At 50.6% G+C, this 19481-nt stretch overlaps 1 protein-coding gene across 1 annotated transcript; it reads right to left on the reverse strand.

Annotated features, from left to right (window-relative positions):
• Window positions 1–3209: 3209 nt before the first annotated feature.
• On the reverse strand, window positions 3210–19438 carry WNT2B (Wnt family member 2B). The gene is made up of 5 exons (XM_029949624.1): window positions 18984–19438; window positions 13184–13404; window positions 11817–12094; window positions 10894–11158; window positions 3210–7465 (listed from the first exon to the last, which is right to left on the reverse strand). The coding sequence occupies exons 1-5, from the start codon at window positions 19169–19171 to the stop codon at window positions 7236–7238; spliced, it is 1182 nt and encodes a 393-aa protein (XP_029805484.1). The 5' UTR covers window positions 19172–19438; the 3' UTR covers window positions 3210–7235.
• Window positions 19439–19481: the final 43 nt, after the last annotated feature.

Here is a 19481-nt window from a genome sequence, read left to right on the forward strand (position 1 = left end):
ATAGAATACTTCATGTCTCTTATTTAGCTTAGAGTCTCAAAGGGTAGTGAGTTGTAGTAACACTTAGCATTTGTGAGGCTTTATAGCAGAGCTGTCTTTTTGTCCCCATATGCGTAACAACTGGCCTCATCCTTGTGCTTTCCCGTAGGTACCCCCGTGTTTACTGACCTAGAGCAAGATGCCGTGTGGCCCTCAGGGGCTCTGCACCATCTGACAGTCTAGGCACATGCTGCTAGCTCACATTATTTAAGCCCTTATCTCAGCGTTCTGATTTCTCTGTGGTCCCCAGTGTATATAATATAAACTTGCTTGAAATTCCTTATATATTGCTTGCACATTCTTGCTTCTACGTTTCAGCACATACCAGGTCCTTCACTTTAGAATGCCTTCTCTGACTGCCCTCCACCCGTCCATACCTTATCTTTTAAGACTCCAACTCAAAAGTCACCCCTGTAGAAAGTTTGATTAATCTCTTCCACCTGATTGCTTTATCCAGAGATGTCTGTTTCTCGGTCCATTCCTCAGAGCGGTGTTCGTCTGTGATTGTTGCTTGGGTACATTGTCACTGAACGAGCATGAAGATACTAGAAATGATGATTTCCCTCTGTCCTCTTGTCTTTGTTTAATATACACAGACATTTTGAAGGCCTGCTAACAGCCTGCTCCATTTTCCCTGAGTTCTAGTCCACCTTCCATACCTTTTCCCTTGACATCAGAGCTAAATTCCTGGAGAAACAGGACACATTCAGGGCTTGGCCGCCACCTCAGCGTGTGTGTGGCAGCCTGCTGAATAGGTCCCTACAAATGGGAAGAATCTAACCCTTTGGTTTCATAGTCTCTGCATTCAACTCAGATGCCTTCACGAAGTAGATGTGGGATCAGAAATAGGTCTGGGGATAGGAGTAGGGAAAATTTTAATGAAGGCTTTTTCCTTCCTTTTTACACAAGACCCACGAAGCTGCTGTCGTCAGCAGCTCACCCGACACTCTCCCGCTCTGCCTCTTTTCCAGAAGTCAGGGTTAGTTTAAGAAAAAGCCTTTTGCTAGAAGCCATGACCTCGTACTTTTATCCCCTCCATCTGGTGTGCGGCCTCATGGGGCTGTGCTGCTATGCAGGAGGTGAGCAGTGGAATTCTTTAGATGATGACTTCTGAGCCCACATGCGGAGGCCGTGGGGGTGGGGAGCAGGGAGAGCAGTGAGAGCCAAGATCGATGGACCAAAAAGTAAGGTTTGCTGTGGGACAGATCCTGTCTATAGGTAGACTGTTTTCATGAGGTGTCCTTCCCCTAGCTCCAGTGGGGGTTCAGGTCTGTGATGGATGAACACTGTGTTCCTGCAGTTTTCCCTTCTGCCTTCACAGTTGGGGTGCAGGAGTGGGATAGGTAGGGGATGTGCAGGCTTTTGCTGTTCCTGAAGGAATGCATTCCAGGGTTGAACAGGGAAGGGTTCCTCTGGCACAGATCCTCTCTTAGAGCTGCTTTGTCTCACTGTCTTGGACCCACACAGAAGTCCAGATTTTGAATGAAGGTGGAAGGGGGGTTGAGAGGAACAAAAGTTTTTGATCAAGTAAAAATCTGTTGTCTGCCTCATCTTGTAGGGGTTTCTCTGCAGGGTGGATTCTCCTTGCCTTGGTGTAGATAAATTACCTGTCTCAGCTAGAGGTCCCAGGACTTTTAGGCCATGAGTAGTCCTGTGGCCTAGGCTAAGACATTTTGTTTTAGCACTCTCCTTTCCTATTCTTACTTTCCTAGCCCAGGGGCTGACAGCCATTTAAAAACAGAGTGAAATCTCAAAGGAAATTCTAATACATACTTTAGAAGCCCAAAGCCTTAATAGTTTCCTCTCATGGATTCTCGGACTACTTGTACTCTGTGCACTTAGTGTCGCTTTAAAAGAAATAGATACATTAAAGCAAATGTTAAAAGCCTTAATCTGATGAAGAAAAAAGGGCCCAGAAAGCAGTAGGAGCCAGAGGTGATTAAAGGTGGACTACTTGGCATAGTGATCATTTTGTGGTGGCGGAAACAGCGACAGAAATGACCAACAGGGGTTGTGCTGATGTGGTCAGGGAAGGCCTAGGATGTTCCTTTTGAAAATCCTGCTCAGACACACTCTCCTAGAATATTTTGTGCCCTGGGGGGGCTGGGACTCTGGCTCCTCCAGCCTTAGGCATTGTCAGTGTTTGAGGGAAGCACAGAGGGGTTGAAGTGAGAAGCTCTGGATTTGAGTTCTGTCTGAGCCACTCAGTATCACATGACCTGGGACAGATCACTGAGCCTTTTTGAATAGCACCTCTGCAGTGAGAGTGTCTCCTGCCTCACAGGAAAATTGGTGTGAAAATTATGTTGATGGGAAAGCATTTCGTACCCAAAAAAGCTTCTTATGACATCATAATTATTCTCAGGGAGGCCCCACCTTGAGTTGTCAAAAAGGACAGCTGTGGACTAAATGGTCTTCCCATTTTCCTCACTTAGCTTAGCCTTTCTGTTTGCTCAGGCCTGCTTAGAAGGGCTGGCAGTGGTGAAGTAAAGTCACCAGATTTCAGCTTCTTTTGGTCAAAGAGAACTTCCATGTCCAGCTGCTCCATCCATAGACTCATAGGCAGAATGGAAGAGAGTGAAGGGTAGTTCAGAGTCAGGGGAGAATGCTTCCCTTGCTTTCTTAACTCCAGGATGACTGACTTCCTTAAATAGGAAGGAAGAGCCACAAAGATGCTCAGGGATAATTTAAACCATGAATGGGAAGTGGAAAAATGTACTTGTAAACTCTCCCTCACTTCTATCCCTTTGACCTCTGGGGTCAGGGGCAGGCATATTACTGACACCCCACTGACTATTACCTGAAACCCAGCAGTCACCCAAGGAGAATAACAGCTTCTGGGAAGGCTCAGCTCAGTGCAGCAACTGTGACATGTTTATCCTAGTGAAGCCACCGCTTGCTCCTCTCCAGTGCCTCTCTCTTGTGGAGATTATCCCTGGAACCCAAAGCCATCCTCTTTTCTAGCTTAAAAGATGTTAAAAATGACAGGCTGTGTGGGCCACAGGCTTGGGGAGTATACCCGGTGCGCCCCGGGCGCAAATTGCTCTACCTCCGGCGTGGTCTTAGCCATTCGGACCGGGCAGTAGTATGTCCCCTCTCCATGCCCTCTCTGCATCCTTTCCCTGCCACCTCCCAGGGGAGTGTGAGTCCCCAAACCACACTGCGGCTTGTGTATTGAGAACAGAAATGTTTAATGTTCCTTGGTTATGGCCAAACCCCTGACAATGGCAGAAATTTTGAAGGACGTGATTGAAATCCAGTTGCTTGCTTGATGGTTAGGGACGGGGACACTGGGACTCTGCTGCAGCCCGAGAGAAGCCTGGTGTGTGTCCACGTGTGCGCCTGTGTCCTCATGGTTGCGCGCAGGCTCGCAGGGAGAGCAGAGTGGGAAGGAAGCATCTCTTTCTTGTTTTCCAACATTGCTTCAAAGGTGCCCAACCCCCGTAGTAGCAGGCAGTTCCCAAGTGGAGGGAGGGGGCAGAGGCCTCAACCAAGGCCATCAATAACCAGGTGTGAGCTACAGGTCTCCGTGTAATGTGAAGCTCTCCCGTATTTCATTTCTGCACCCAGGGGGCGGCTCTGCAGGATTGCTTACGGAGAGCTCTGTGTCTGGCACCTCTCTCCACAAGGCCCAGGCGCCCAGGGTCCCACCGACCTGCCCAGGAATGCATCACATTATTCTCTGGTGCTGTAATTTGGCTGCAGGAGCTAGGCTGACGGCCTCCCAGGGATGAGAAACATCCTCTCCCTGGCGTCCTCCCTTGGGCTCCTGCCCTATGACCACTGAGGGTGTTTAGAAACCTTGGGCTGAGGGGGGAAAAATCCCCATTATCTCTCTTATATTAAGCTGTGTAGAAACCAATGACCTGAGTGGGTCTGAGAATCTGGCAGAACACTCAGTGGTTGGTGTTCTTGCTAAGGGAGGTGAGAAAAAGAAGAGATTACTTTCTGCAACGGGGAGGAAGAGAAATGAGGCGGAAAGTGGTCAGGAGTCAGATCTACAAGACTTTCTGCAGACAGACGTTCAGGGCCAGGCAGTGTTTAATTTTTTAAAAAATAATCTGAAGTCCCTGATTTCATTTTTCCAGCATCATTCTAAGAAAGCATAAGGGCAAGCGCTATTATTCAAGGCTAGCAATAATAGCAGTTGGCTCTTATCCGCAGGACCAGATTAATGCTGGCATTCTCACTTCTACATCAGAGAAACTGGCCAAGGCTGTGCAGCTGAAGTACTTCAGTCACCTGCCTTCTCTAGAACAGTCTAAGATCTTTAAAGCATAGAAGTTGTGTCTTTGAAGTTAACTGTGTACCCAAATAGCACTTTCTGCAATACATTCTACCTAAATGTTAAAAGTTAGAAATGAGGACCGACAGGAAGGAGTGTCAGAGAGGGGCTAAGAGGCCTCGGCTGGAGGCACAGAGCTCTCCTGACCAGAAGAGGGTCAGGAGAGGGGGTTGGGCGCTGTGAGTGGGTGACAGCAGGACTAAATAGAGCCCTGACTGCGCCAAATAAAGTTCTCCTTTTGCTGCTTGTTCCAAATAAATTAGTTTCTGTTTGTTTTATTGCAGAATGGACACCAGTTGTCCAAAGCCAGTCACAGTGCAGAGACAAGCTAAGAAATACGAGGAAAAATTAATTGCTTGGCCATCATTCCTCCTTGGGACCACACTGCCTCTGTAGTGGGGCTCACATGAACCTCTCTTCTCTCGCTATCCACCCCACTGTTCAAACCTCTCACTCTCTGGACAGCTTGCTTTTCTCTTAACCATTTATAGGAAATAACAAAACTTGGGTCTTTATGAATTAGAATTTGGAGCCCAAGGGAAGCACAGAGCAGTAGGAGATGCCAGAGGAGGCTCACTTGCTTCCATGGGGCAGGGACTGGAAAGGAATAGGTGACAGAGCACAGGCAGACTGAACTTGGGCTGCAGTCCTAGCAGGGCCTAGCTATCATTTAGGTGGTAAACTGGGTATTCTTGGGAGAGCAGGGACTCACTGGGACCTGAGGCTCTACCCAAAGACCCTGATGTAAATTCCTTCAGCTGTATTCTTGATTCAGACTGACTTTGACCCCCTTACCTTCCCACTACACTAAGGCTTTGCTCCTCCTAATCCCAGCTCAAGATGTCAGAAGCTCTTCTCTTTCCCTCCTGTTTCCCCCTCCCTAATCCCGCCATTGGCTCATCAGTTATCCAGTTGACTCCACTCTGCAAGGAAGACATTCCCCTGGCCTGACTCACTCAGTCCCATTTCTCCACAGGAATCCCCTCACCGCAGACCACAAGGGCCCTGACTAGCTCATGTTTTGTGTTAATGGATGTGAAATCAGAGCAAACCCCTCACCAAAAGAAAAACCACCCTAAACTCTCCCACACAGGTCTCAGCAGGTTACACAAATATTAGTCCTATCATCCAAATAAATCTCCCCCCTTGGCCCAGAGCTCTGGCTCCCCTATCCTTCTGCTGCCTGTGCGGAGTGAAGCTGCTCCACAAACCTGTGAGGACCCCAAGGGATGTTGGAGAGGAACTTGGGGGTGGGGGGGCGCCTGTGTTCACAATTCCTTGTGTAGGCCCTTTAATCAACAGCCTGCTGTCAATACTTCACAATTCTAAATGGGAGGTTCCAAGAGAAGTCATGATGGGCTAGACCAGTTAGGAACTTTGGTAAGAGCGTCTGTTGGCTGGAATTGGGGGCATCATTAAAACTCCGTATCTGAGACAAGCTTATAACCTCGTTTACAGATGAGACGATAGAGGCTCGGAGAAATTGGGTATCTTGCTTAAAATATCAAAAACAGTAAATGGCACAGCTATGATTTCCACCCAGGTCTGTCATTACTGCAAATGTCTGTACCATGGTGTTCTCCCGTTGTCCAAGTCACAGAAAAATGGGACATCACAGTTTCTGGGACTCCGTGTGCTAGCCTGTAGCTCACTAAGCCTGCTATCTCTGGAGACTCTGCTACTGCAAGCTTAGTTAGGCAGCAGGTAGTAACATAGAAGGAACTCCCCTGTTTAAGCCAGAGATGGAGTGAACAGTAATAATCCCCAGAAGTTAGCCACTAAATACAAATTTGTTCAATAAATGAGGAAAGGCTGTGTTCTAGGCTGATGACTGCTTTGGCGCCAAAGCCCCCAGCTGTCTTTTGCTGACTGGCCGCTGGCTTCCATGCACAGCTTCTAAGTCTAGGATTCTCTTCTAAAAACTGCCAAAGCCAGAGATCCCTACCTGACTGGTACACTGATGCCTCATGTGGGGCACTTGAGATCGGGCCTGCTACCCTCTTCCACCCTCCATGAGTCACATATCTTTTACTGTTTCCCAAACCTAGCTGACCTCCAGAAGAATGGATAAAACTTAAAATAAAATAAAATAAAATAAAATTCCAAGGCCTAGGCAGGCTTACTAACTTACTCTTTCTCAGGAGTGTTCCAGGGTATTCTAGTGATCTGTTAGGCATAAGAACCACTACCACTACATGCCGCTTGGTTTGAACAGGCAGCAAGTGAGCAAGAGGCAGTGCTGTCTGATATAGGTCGAAAAGAAGAGGGAGATTGGAAGAGAATGTATGTTTGTATAGTTATATAATTTTTCCCCCTACAAAATACAGCAGTTTATAAACCTATGAGCATGTGAATGGAACCGTGTCCACTAAGGCTAACTCTTATCTAGCAATCCCAGGCTCTTGATAATGGAAGAAGGTTGTAGCCTGAGTGTGTCTTTTGGGGTACCAGGCAGTCTGCTCAAGCTGACCCAGGGAAGAGATGTGGTTTCATCCCTGTCCTGTCTACCCTTAGTCAGGTAGGAACACGAAGAAGCTCTCTCTAGGTACCCTTCCTCTTGCACACACAAAAAGTGTCAGGAAGCCAGTGCAAAGGAAAGGAGAAATGAACCTTGACCATGTGCTTTAGTGCAACTTATATCACTCTGAAGACTCCTACCTCTTCCCCTCTCCCTTCCAACCTCCAGAGGGGGCAGTCAGGAAGCTGTTGAGTCTCTTACATCCCCTGTCAACTCCTTCCCAGGGCTAAGGAACCAGTCAGGACACCAGAGTCCTTCTAGATTACTCTCCAAGTCCTTAAATAGAAACTGTAGCAGCCCAGAGTTGAGGGTAGAGGAAGGTGTGCATGCAAAGATCTTGTGCTTTTGAGCCAGGAGGTTCGAAGTAGAGGGATGAGTGAGGTATATCTACGTTCAGGTCTGGTCCAGCCACTCTGCCTTCTTGGGGGCCTTGCAAGTGTGGACGTCCACAGTGTTTCTGCACTCCTTGCACCGCACCGCACAGCACCAGTGGAATTTGCACTCACACTGGGTGACACGGGTGACTCGAGTTGTGTCGTACCCTCTGCCACAGCACATGATTTCGCAACCATCCGTCCCTTTGGATGTCTTGCTACAGACACGGCCCGCAGTGCCTAGGGAACCTGGGTTGGGGAAGAGAGAGAGTGAGAACCAAGTTACCTCTTACTTCAGCTGCTCTGGGTTCCCTTACCCACATCCTCATGAGGAAACCATAAAGAATCCCTTTTCCTGAAAATATGCCCAACTAGCCAAAATGACCATCTCCTTACTTCCCTCTGCACCACCCTGGCTTCTTCCCACCATCAAGGCTCCCCAAAGACCATTGACTTCACCTACTATGCCGTCTCTGCCAATACACTTCTCCGTGTCTCCTTCAAAACCTAGCCTTAAAATGCTCCTGACTGTTAAAGCTGGGTAAGGGCTTCCTATGTTAGAAGTTTTTCATACTAAACAGTTAAAAAAAACCAAAAAAAACAACTTAGCCTGCAATTTATCTTTTCCCAGAAGTCTTGCCACAACTCTGATCCAGCTAACATTTGTTAGTATTTTGGTCCTTAGTTTACATTTTATTGAGTTGTACCATACAGGGAAGGAGTATAGGATAGCCATTAGAAGCATAGGCTTTCCTGTCACATCATCCACGTTTCAGTTCCAGGCCTCCCACATCTTAGCTAGGTAAGTTAACCTCCCTGGGCTTTAACCTTCTCATATGAAAACAGGCATAATAATAGCATCTAACTCAGTGGATTGTTATATCTATAATCTCTATTCAACTGAAAAAGTGAACTGGTCAGTGTGACTGCCCAGAGGCATATCCCTATGCGATTCCTACCGAATACCCCTTGCTTACCCCTCACAGTAAGAGCTCTTGAAGGGTAGGAATGATATTATCTCCCTGCATAGAGGGTGCTTAGGACTTCATTCTGACCAATTCTAGCAAAAGAGATCATGCCAACAGATATAAAACCACAAAATTTTGGATGGGGTGAGCCCTAGAAAGTATCTGTCTGTTCTAACCCTTTCCCAGAGATAGGACAGGGATGGACCTGGGGGTTGAGGAAGGGAATAGGTTGACTGATTCTCTTGCAGTAGTCTGTGCATCCTGCTGTGATATGAAAAGAAAATGCTAGGGGTGCCTGGGTGGCTCAGTTGGTTAAGCAACTGACTTCGGCTCAAGTCATGATCTCATGGATCGTGGGTTCAGGCCCTGCATTGGGCTCTGTGCTGACAGCTCAGAGCCTGGAGCCTGCTTTGGATTCTGTGTCTCCCTCTCTCTCTGCCCCTCCCCCATTCATGCTCTATCTCTCTCTCTCTCTCTCAAAAATAAACATTAAAAAATTTTTTTAAATCCTAGAACTTAGAACTTCTATATTTGTTTTTTTAATCTCACAAATTTAAAATCTCTACTTTGTATGTTTTATAAAGTACATATTAATACAGTGGATCATAAATACCTTTTATAAGTAAATATCCATATATTAGAGGTACATGCTCAAAGAACTTTTTAATGATAAGAGTATGCAATCCAAAGTATTAGAGGCCACTCTTGCAGTGGGCTAACTAGTTCTCTCATCTCTGTTACTCTCCTCTAACTTCAAGGGCTGGATCTTAAGTTCTTCTCTTATGCACCAAAAGCCTCTGCTATGCTCTAGAGCTGAGCTGTCCATTGTTCTAGCCACCAGCTGCATGTGGTCATTTGGTTCTAAGTTAACTAAAATTAACTAAAATTTAAAACTTAATTTCTCAATCACAATACCTATATTTCAAATACTCAGTAATCCCACGTGGCTAAGTGGCTACCGTATTGGAAAACACAGATGTAGAACATTTCTCTCATCACAGAGAGTTCCACTGGACAGGACTGCTTTGGCTGAAATTTGTGGCTCCATAGCCCCTTCTGGGGTGATTTGCATCCTTTGAATTCCAGGCCCCACTTTGGTTTTTATGAGACTTAATTTTATGCCTCTGAGAAAAACCAACACATCTATAACTCATCCTCCTTCTAACTCCAAAGATCCTTCCCCAAAGGTGCATTTTAGGTGTGGCAGCATAGGCTTACCCCTCGGCTGCTATGGAATTATTTCAAGACATTCAGAGAGTAGTCCTCTGAATTTTATCACCTGGGAAGAAAACATACCTATTGGCAGGAAATCACTGAGAGAATCAGAGGGGCTCTTTTAACTCCTTTTCTCCCGGCACCGTCCAAAGGGCACAAACTACTTTCTGTGTTACTTGGGTGGAGCCCCACCCTGCATCTGTGCCCAGATTTGCTCTGAGCCACTTGACTCTCCAGGAATGACAGTGATGGCAGAAAACAAACAGAACCAAAGACAGCTGTGGTCGCTGGCTCCATCTCACCCAAGTCCCGAGGGCTGAGTGTGCAGAGAAGAGCCTGCGAGCCCATGACAGTAGCCCGGGGAGGAGCAGCTCTTTTGGACTGCAGGTTGTTCCTCGTCTAAGCCGCCTGAACCTGAAATACGAGCCAACATGGTAACTTCTGCTCTTTGGGGGCAATAGCGTATCACCTTCCAGCATCCCCAAGGATTCCACCGCAGATATCTGGACCAGATGGAAAAACAAGTTGCTGCTTTCTGCTAGTGCTTAGTCCTACTGGGATCTCTTTCCTTGCTTCCCCGACGCCACTATAGAATCTTCATTGGCAGCACACTGGATACAGTCTTCCAGGGCCACTCATGGTCTGATCCTCACCTGTCTTTCTACCTCTAATCTCTCCATCCCAAACCTTCATTCAGTCAGATTCTCCATAGCTCTCGGTGCCTAGAATAATCGTGTACTTTCCCATCAGCACTCTGCTTATCGGCCTGCCCTACTCTCTACATTGTCCAGGTGACCCCTACACTTTGAGAAACAGCTTAAATCCCACATTTCCCAAAAAGCTTTTCTTGACTTCTCCAGCCATGTGTCTTCTGCAATTGCATTAGTCCACCAATTACATCTCATTTCTTTAACTAGATCATCAAGAGCCAGAGACTTAGGGTTCCTCCACCTCATGCTTCTGTGTGGCCCACACATCGCTTGGTATTGAAAAGGTGTGAGTCATTTAAACAATCCCTAAATGATACCTATTGTGCCCCAGATGCTGGGGATATAAAAGAGTGAGAGATGACCTCTCCTCTAGTTGGGAAGCGCTGGGAGTGGTGGCCTGAGGCATTTGTCATCATCCTTTTTTATGTTTTTTAACGTTTATTTATTTTGGAGAGACAGAGTACAAGCAGGGGAGGGGCAGAGAGAGAGAGGAAGACACAGAACCTGAAGCAGACTCCAGGTTCTGAGCTGTCAGCACAGAGCCCGATTCGGGGCTCAAAACCGTGAACTGTGAGATCATGACCTGAGCCGAAGTTGGATGCTCAACTGAACCACCCAGGTGCCCGCGTCATCAATCTTATTATAAGACGGTCATGTCACAAGGAGACTGATACCTCCCATAGTACCACTTTCCTAACTCCTGTGGCTGAACAGACTGTGACTGACCAGAGGTGCCTGCACCAAGAACTGGGCCTCCATGTCCCTACCTGCTTTCCTTACTCACCTGCAGCCTTGTCTAAGACACAGTAGTCTGGGGAGTTGTCAAAGTAGACAAGGTCAGTCCGGGTGGCACGGCGATAGCCTTGGCGGGCTGCTGTGAAGTTGGCGCCATCCTGGGTCGCTGTCACCTGCACAGCCCCATCGTAGCGCCGCCGCAGGTAATCGCCCGTGCGCCGGAAGTCTGAGAGTGCACGCCAGCAGGTGCGCAGAGTACAGGAGCCACTGACCCCATGGCACTTACACTCGAGCTTCAGAAACCGCCGCACAGCCTGGGAGGTGAGGGAGGCGGCCGGTCAGGACGCTTTCCAGTCATCCCTGGGGCTACAAGCATGAGTGCTCTGACATTTGGCCTAGGCTGGATGGTGGGTTTTCTCCCCATCAGAACCCACCCACTCAAGAACCTCTTCCTCCATGAATCCTTCCTGGACTGCCAGGGCTTTCTTTCCACGATAGGCCGTTCAAACTTAGAGCCACAGGACCTTGTTCAGGATTACAGTGCGCTGTCGCATGCCCTAGCTTCATGTGGTTTTAGAGTTTAAGGTGCCATGCCTTCTCCTTCTCTAACATGTCATTTCCCAGCACAGTACTAGGCACATTGGTGGTGCTCAGAAACCAGTCAACTGCCCAGAACAAGCTCTTGTTCTCCTCAGTCTTTACAGAGGTGGTCCCTTCCCTTTTAAAAAGTTATTTCCCTTCTTTTCTCTACCTTTCCCTACTTTCCACCTCCTTGAAGATACTTTATGTGCCTGGTTGAATCTAGGCATTCCCAAGCTCCCTTGCATTCACTACTCCTATTCTGTGGGGGTTGGGGCCTCTGGAAGTGATTCAGGAGCCTTTAGCATGTCCACCTTCACATTCACTCCATGATCACATGTACTGATCACCCCCAGCAGATAGGGACATACATGCATAGACATGAGTACTGACCGTGCGACCACAGCGGTTGTTATGTAAGTTCATGAGGGCCCGGGCATCCTTAAGCCTCTTTTCCTTGGCATCCACAAAGGCCTTGGCGAAGCGAACGCCATAATGGATGTTGTCACTGCAGCCACCCCAGTCGAAATCCCCACGTTGGTCATGGTGTCGGCCACGGGTGTAGGGGTCACAGCTGCACACACTCAGTTCGCCCTGGCTGCAGGCACGAGTGATAGCATGGACCACCCCTGCGGATGAGATGGCATATACAAATGCTGCCTCCCGGCTACCTGGAGAGAGAAAGGTAGAAGTACGCTGCAGCAAAGAGGCCCACGTCTGTCCCCCTCTTCAGCCCACACAACCCCCTGACTCTGAAACCGCCTCTCTTCTTGTCTTTCCCAGAGCAACTCCTGCACTTGTTTTATTCAAGGTGGCCTTCCCTTCCAAAGGCATTCCCCAGAGTACCCAACCTCTTTCCCTCGGCCCTCAGTACTCTCTATCCGCTTCTTTGTACATCTGGCCTCTTGGGCTGACCCGTATTCTCGCTTCCTTCCAATCTCCCTGGACCCATCCATTGAAAAGTTTCACAGTGAGTCATCCCCTCCCACCAAGCGCCAATCCTGGCTCAGCTAAGCCTGCCTCAGTCCACATTCCAGGCCTTTTCAGGCTTGCTCTGCTGGACAGTTCCCCTACAATGGAGACCCCAGCCCAGGGGTCAGTCTGTTTGCGGAGACCTGCTACTCCACGCCCCCCCCCCCCCCCCCCCCCCCCCCCCCCCCCCCCCCCCCCCCCCCCCCCCCCCCGCCTGCTTCCTTCTTACCCTGCTCTCAGGGACTGATGACTCATCACCCCTGTCCCCCAGACACCTCCTGATTCCTACCCTTCCCTTTCTCCTAGTTTATTGTCTAACTTCTGCTTAGCTTTTTTGCTAAGCCTGGGCCAAGCCACCAACTCTCTAAATATTTACATATCACCTTTCTGTTTATCCCTTGCTGCCATTACTGTAATGTTGGGAGTGTTGGGCTGAGGGTAGTGACGGTGGCAGTGAGTAAGGAGCAGACTTCGTAGTCCTTACAGCACATGGAAAGGCTCATGCTGGGCTTGGGCAGGAAAGGGGGAGGGAAGACAGAGACATGGAGGCGGTAGGGAACACTACCTTTGTGCATTGTCCCAGAACACTGGAGTTTAGAGGGGTCCCTGCCTACGTATCTCAGATCCTGAGGGTCTGTTCCCAACTGTATCCTGGGCTCTGCCCTCAACTGTCTGTCTGATTATGAGGCAGTGTGCGGGAGAGGGGAGGAGGACAGTGCCTACCCTGCCCACTCACCACCCCAGGCACAGAAAGGGAAGCAGTTGGAGCAGGGTAGAGAGGCCCCTACTTCTGAGCATGACCCGGCCAAAGACGGTGTGGTCCCGGTCCAGCGTGGTGCAGTTCCAGCGGTGGTGGCGGAACTGGTGCTGACACTCTCGGATCCATTCTCGGGCCCCCTCGCCCACCGAGCGCATGATGTCTGGGTAACGCTGGCACAGCTGCCGCTGCCGGCTCACCAGACCAGGGATATTGTCACAGATCACTCGGGCCCCCAGCGCCCCGATGTACCTGCAAGGTGGAGACGGCCCTGTCAGAGCACCCTGGCCCCTTTCCTGCCTCAGGAGGGGGAGAAGGAGGGGAGAGGTTTGGCATTCAGAACTTGAAGAGGTTTCTTCCCCTCCTCCAGCCCACATTCACCGAGGCCAATGGGTACAGCTTTCCCCACAAGCTCTGGAGAAATGGTTATGCAGTTGCAGAGAGCAATTGAGTGGTCTCTCACCATCACCCGCTCCCCAGCCAAAGGCCCAAGTGACACACAGTCCCAGAACACGGGCCAGGCATGTGTCACATACATAGAAGCCATGGGCATGTCACACAAACCCATTGTCTATTTATTTAATAAACATTAAGAGCCTCAGAGAAAAATAAACTAACAAAACAAGAGTCTGAGACAACACTCTTACACCCACACGTAAGAGGCACGTCCTTCATGGCTGGTCCATGAGGACATAGTTTGGGGAAGGAAGGATGGAGACAGGGAGGGACCAGTGGGAAGGGACGTCGTGGGCAGTCTTGAGTCATGTTTACAGCTCTTGTCAGACCCATGGAGCTAAAATTCCTCACTCCCAAACCTCGGATCTTGGGGAGGAAGACCCCACACCCATATCTCCTCCCTACACCCTTTATTTCCAGGCCCCACAGCCTTTCCTAACTAATGAGTCTTTGAGGCACAATGTCCTGGAGGAACCTGCATGAGCAGAGGGCTGTTAGCAGCAGGAAGCCAAAGCCAAGATAAAGCCAGCGGGGTGACACTCTCCATATTCCAGTCCCCACTCTGCCCAATTCAAACAATTTTAAGATCAGTTGGGGTGGGCTCCTAAATGTTAGGTGGGTTGCTAGAGTCACTCTCAGGAAGAACATCTCAGAGAAGACAAGAGGGCATCACCTCTCTTCTCTCCATGAGGTCTGACCATTCATCCACTTGACACTCCCTCGCTGTCTCTCCAACACCTAGCACCTTCCTTGGCCCTCTGGGGAGTCTCTCTTCTCCTATACTAACACATCAGATGGATACCTCTCTCCCTTTCTCTGAACAGGTGGGGGCCAAGGGGGCAACTGCTGCTACAGGCTGAAAAGATTTGGTTTGGGCTGTGAATGAGCCTGTGGTTTGGGAAAGATCCCAAAATGGGCCTAGAAGTGGGTGAGGAGAACAGAAGGCAGCCAGTGGGGAGAGAGAAAAAGCTGGGCTGCCCTGGGCTCTAGGTCCCCCCCACCCCCCACCCCCGCCCACATACTTGCTCCTGGCCCTCACCCGCAAACTAGATCACCGCTGGTGACACCAAGTCAGATGGACACAAGGAGGGCTGATGCTTGCCTCTTTTGGAGCTCAGCAGGGCTGATGGGGCCCATCTGTCCCGGGGGAGCGGGGAGAGGGCCGGCCCACCACTGACAAATCCCATGGAATCAGCGTCCCCAGCAGCACTGTCCATCAGGGCAGTAGCTTCCAGGAACAAACAAAATAAACAGTCCGGGCCGGCCAGGCCGGAAAAGGCCGCCTGACGCACAGCCCGGAGTTCCACCCACTGCCGCAGTGCATTGTTTGGAGAATCGAGACCGTTGCAGTTGGAGCTCATCCCTGTCTCACCACTGTACTGCTTCCCCAAGCAAGTACTACTCTAAGCAATGGGTGTTTGTTTTTTTTACTGGGGCTTGGAAAGAGGGGGGTTGGATGGGAATGGGAGACCAGGAATCCAGCCCTCATGAGACAGTCTGGAGTGAGGCAGGCCAAACTCTGGAAATAATAAGTCCTTCCTGTGGTCTGACTTAAGTCCATTCTGCTGCAGCCCACATTGGTCCCTCTTCTTACATCCTCACTGAGCGTGGGAACGTTCCGTACCTAAGACAGGAAGATAATTACGGTCCTCTCCTACCACCCAGACCCCACGAAGCAGCCGCACTAAGTGCCCCACTGGTGCAGTTCTGCAGAGCAGGGCATGGGCCAGCAGGCCCGTGGTCAGCCCCTTGTAGTGGGGGGGGGGGCCTCCTACAACTGAGCCTGAGCCCCCTCTCAAGTCAACACATGCTTGCAAACTGCCTCCCATGTGCCAAGCACTGAGCTCAGCGGTTAGGGCACAGAGATGTTTAAGGTCCCCTGCAATGCCCCTGACTCTAGTTTTGCTTTCCCTTCCAGAAGTTTCCACTTCCTTCCCAGCCTCCTGCCCCAGAATGCTCCCTTCCCCGGCTTTGGACTAATTCACATCCCTTCCTTTGACAAAGTGACCCATACCCTTTGCTAGCCTTTTGCTACTCAAAGTGTGGTCCCCAGAATAGCCCTACGGGCATCATCTGGGGATGTTAGAAATGCAGAGTCTTGCGCCCCACCCCAGGCCTACTGAGTCAGAATCTGCATTTTCACCAACATCTCCAGGGATTCAGACACCCTGTTCTGTGAAGGCTGAGATTTTGGTCTGTTTTGTTCACTCCCTTACCCCCAGAACCTAGAGCAGCGGTTGACACACAGTAGACACTTAATAACTGCTTGTTGAATAAACAAACACCTAACCGCTCTGATTTACCGCCAACTCTCTTTTCCCCCTCGCCAGCCATAAACTTCATTTCAATTACAGCTTTACTCCTGCTGACATTGCCAGCCTATGTGCAGATGTTTTATATTTGTGTCTTTTTAATGAGGCCAGGGATGCTCTTTTCATTTCCCCTCTTGCAGTCCCTAGTGTACACAATTCAGCCCAGCCCACACAGGGCTTTGAACACAGGAATAAAAACTATTTACCCTCCCTGAATCTCTTAATACAACATCATTTATATGGTACTTTACAGTTCATGAAAGGTTTTTCTAAACAAAAATCCTACGAGACAGATCTCCATTTTACAGATGAAGAGACTGAGGTTCAGGGAGATTAAGTGATAATCCCCAGCTCTCTCCCTTAGGACTAGTCAGAGGAGAACAGGGTGAGCCAAAGATATCTGACTCCAAAGTCCAAGCTCATTTTCATTCCGAGAACAAGAGAGGCGTACAATGCTTAACTGGGAATAGGGCAATCTAGCTCCAAAATTGGTGCGAACTTGGGCAAGTTTCTTACCACTCCCCTCCCAGCCCTCACTTTCTTCATGTGTGAAATGGGGATAATAATAGTATCTACCTCACCAGATTCCTAGGGGACTGAAGAAGATGGTGCTTGTAAAGTACTTATAGTGTCCAACGCTGAGTAAAGATTGATTGCCTGGGAGTTGGTGGTGGTGACAATAATGCTAATATTATGATACCAACTCTGTTCGTCTCCCGCCGTGAATCCATGACCGCTGTCCCGCTCACAGGATTCCCTACATCCAGCCTCCTGCAGAATGCAAAATGGAACAGGGGAGCATGTGCGAGGAGCCCCCTATTTTGTGCTCTGTTTGTCACAGATGAAGAAGACACCATCTGTTTCCTCCTCCAGTTAGAAGTGAGGAGAGGGAAGGAGTGACTGGAAAGGGCTGTGGGGACCATCAGACTGCTAGCTGGTGATAGTGGTGACCTGCTCCAGAGTGGGACACGGACACACACAGAGTCAACAGGGGTCTCGTCCAGGGTTTGGACAGAATATCAATCTTGCTGGGGTTTTTCCTAAAGGAAAGAGAGAGAATCACTTTGGGGGCCTGACCTGCCTTTAGAAAGCAGCTTTCCACTTTTATCTCAGAAGTGATGACCACTGAGGCAGGCATGTGGGGCCTAGAGCTGTGACAGGTGTGAGGCAAGGAGACTGAACTAACCTCTGCACTCACTCCCCAGCTTGCCTCCATTGCTACCTTTCACAGGGACCGCGGAGTCCCTCCCTAACACAGTGTCCCTGGCATGCCCCCTCTCTGGCTCTTGTACCCACAGTTTTCCCAGAACATTTCATGTGAACCCGCGGGGTGAGAGTATAGAAGGGAGAAAGGAAAAGGAGAGGGAGTAGCCAAGGGACAAATTGGGGACCAGGAAGCACCCTAGTTGGGTCTTAAGGAGGCCCTACCAGGATGTTGAAATTATCAGAGTGACACTTCATCACCTAAACACCAAGTGGTCCCCAAAACGACCTCCCAAACTAGTAAGAAGCAATCAAGAGTCCCTGAAGGCAGATTGCCATCTGGGGTGGCTAAAGATGCGCAGTGGTCACTCCATCCTCTCCCTGAACACACAAGTCCCCAGCCAAAGGGAGCCCCTGATGGCTTTGATCTCCCTCTGAACTTTGAAAGGCTTTTCTCCTCTGTCCCCTCTTCTCTTTCCTTTTCTAAAAGAATGTTTCAAGCCAGATGTAAGATACGGGCCTCCCTTCTCCCCCATCCAGAACAAGCCCCCCCCTCCACCTTCCCCAACACTGCAGAGATTAAAAAGATCCAAAAAAGAGATTTTTCTGAAACAGGAAAATGGGGGTGGGGGGACTGGGGATGGAGAGCAACGCATCTTGAAATGATAGGAATCTGCAGCCCAAGCTACCCCTCACCCTTTCTAGCCAAGATTCCAAGTCTAGAGGAGAAAAGCCACAGGGTGCAAGGGGAGGAGAGACCACTCTTTGTGGTGGGGAGGCTAAGAGAGGGAGGGGCAAAGTAAGGAAAGGAAGGGGGCACTGCATGGGTAGGGAGGGCCAAGAGTGCAGTCTGAGGCCAGTTTGATGGGGGGGGGAGCGCGAGAAGCAGAAAGATGAGAAGATTGTCTTTTCTCAGTTCAGTTCCCCACTCTCTCCCCCAGAAGGTGGGGGGGAGGGCGGTGAGGAGGTAGAGCAGCCTTCTCCTGAGAAAGGATGAATGCCATTCAGGACTTGGGGGCGGTGCAGGGGGGATTCGGAAAGGAGCTGACACCCAGTGGGTTTGCAATGCCTCCTGTGAAGTGTCTGGAGCCCAAGGCCTGCGAGAAATCTGAGGCAAGGGTCTCTTAATACTTGGGGACTCCAGAAGCCTCTAGTTCTTGGATGGGAAAGAGAGATGGGAGATAGAGGGACATCTGGGGAAGAAAAAGGAAGAGGAGAGGGATATCAAGGTTCGAAGTGACATCTTCAAAGCTGAAGTTGAAGACAAACGCCTAAAGTATGCAAACCTAAGTGTTTTGTTTGTTTTAATTGTGGGAGTTAATGGAGTGTTTTTGCCTTGATTCCATTGCCTTGCGCTGGGTGCTGCCGCGTGTACTGCCTTACCCGGTGGGGTAGACTAGCAGGAGCCTCGTCTGCCCTCGCCAAACGCCCTTTTCTCCACTTCCCGGGGGGGGGGGGGGGGGGTGACATCAGGCGATCAGGGGGTCCTGCTGGAGGGCCACCGAAGGCGCCAGATGGGCGACTGGTTTCTTGAATCCACCCTGAGAGAAACTTGGAAGATAGCTTTCCCCCTAAGGCTGAGCTGAAATAGAGGGGGCACAGCAAAAGGTAATCTAGACAGCCTTGACCCCCGGGCGTCCTTGCTCCAAACACCCAGGGCCCACCTCCCTGGGCGAGCAGCACACCTATCCACCCCCACTCCGCGACTTAAGTGACAGTCCGGCTCGGATCGTCTCTAACTCCGTCGAAGCGAAAGCCTGGTCTCCTGAGCAGCCGGTGCCAGGAGCTGCGTATTCCCTCTGGGCACCTCCGGCCTCTGACCCAGCGCTTCACCCTCCCCACCCCGAGAGCCGTGCTCACCACCAGGACGTGTCTACGCGGGCTGGCAGCGACAGCAGCAGCAACAGCAGCAGGCAGGCAAGACCGAGGCGGGCCGAAGCCCGAGAGCCGTCGGGGGCCGCGGGACCCGGCGCGAGCGCGGGGACAGGGGCGCGGGAGCGCAGAGAGGGGAGCTGCGCAGCTTCCTCAGCACCGACCGGCTTCAGCATAGCTCCCCGATGACTCCCGCCGCGTGACCCGGAGGGGCGTGGACGGAGCACCGGCTCGGGGCACTCAGGCTGCTCCTACCTCACCCCCTTGGGGGGCCATAGGGCTCGCCGGCGGCGGGGACCCAGGGGCACCTGGAGTCCGGGAGCCGGGGCGCAGGGTCCCGGAGAGGGACGCAGGGAACGGGTTCCCGAAGCCGACGGCGGCGCGCCGAGCCCCGGGGCTGGGACGCGCTGCCCCAGCGCCGGGCGCGGTGTCAGGGGGTCGGTGGCGAGGAGTGGGGCTGCGGGCAGAGTGTGCGGACAGCCCCTC

The sequence above is a fragment of the Suricata suricatta genome, chromosome 8, assembly GCF_006229205.1.
Source record: "Suricata suricatta isolate VVHF042 chromosome 8, meerkat_22Aug2017_6uvM2_HiC, whole genome shotgun sequence".
NCBI classification, from domain to species: domain Eukaryota; kingdom Metazoa; phylum Chordata; class Mammalia; order Carnivora; family Herpestidae; genus Suricata; species Suricata suricatta.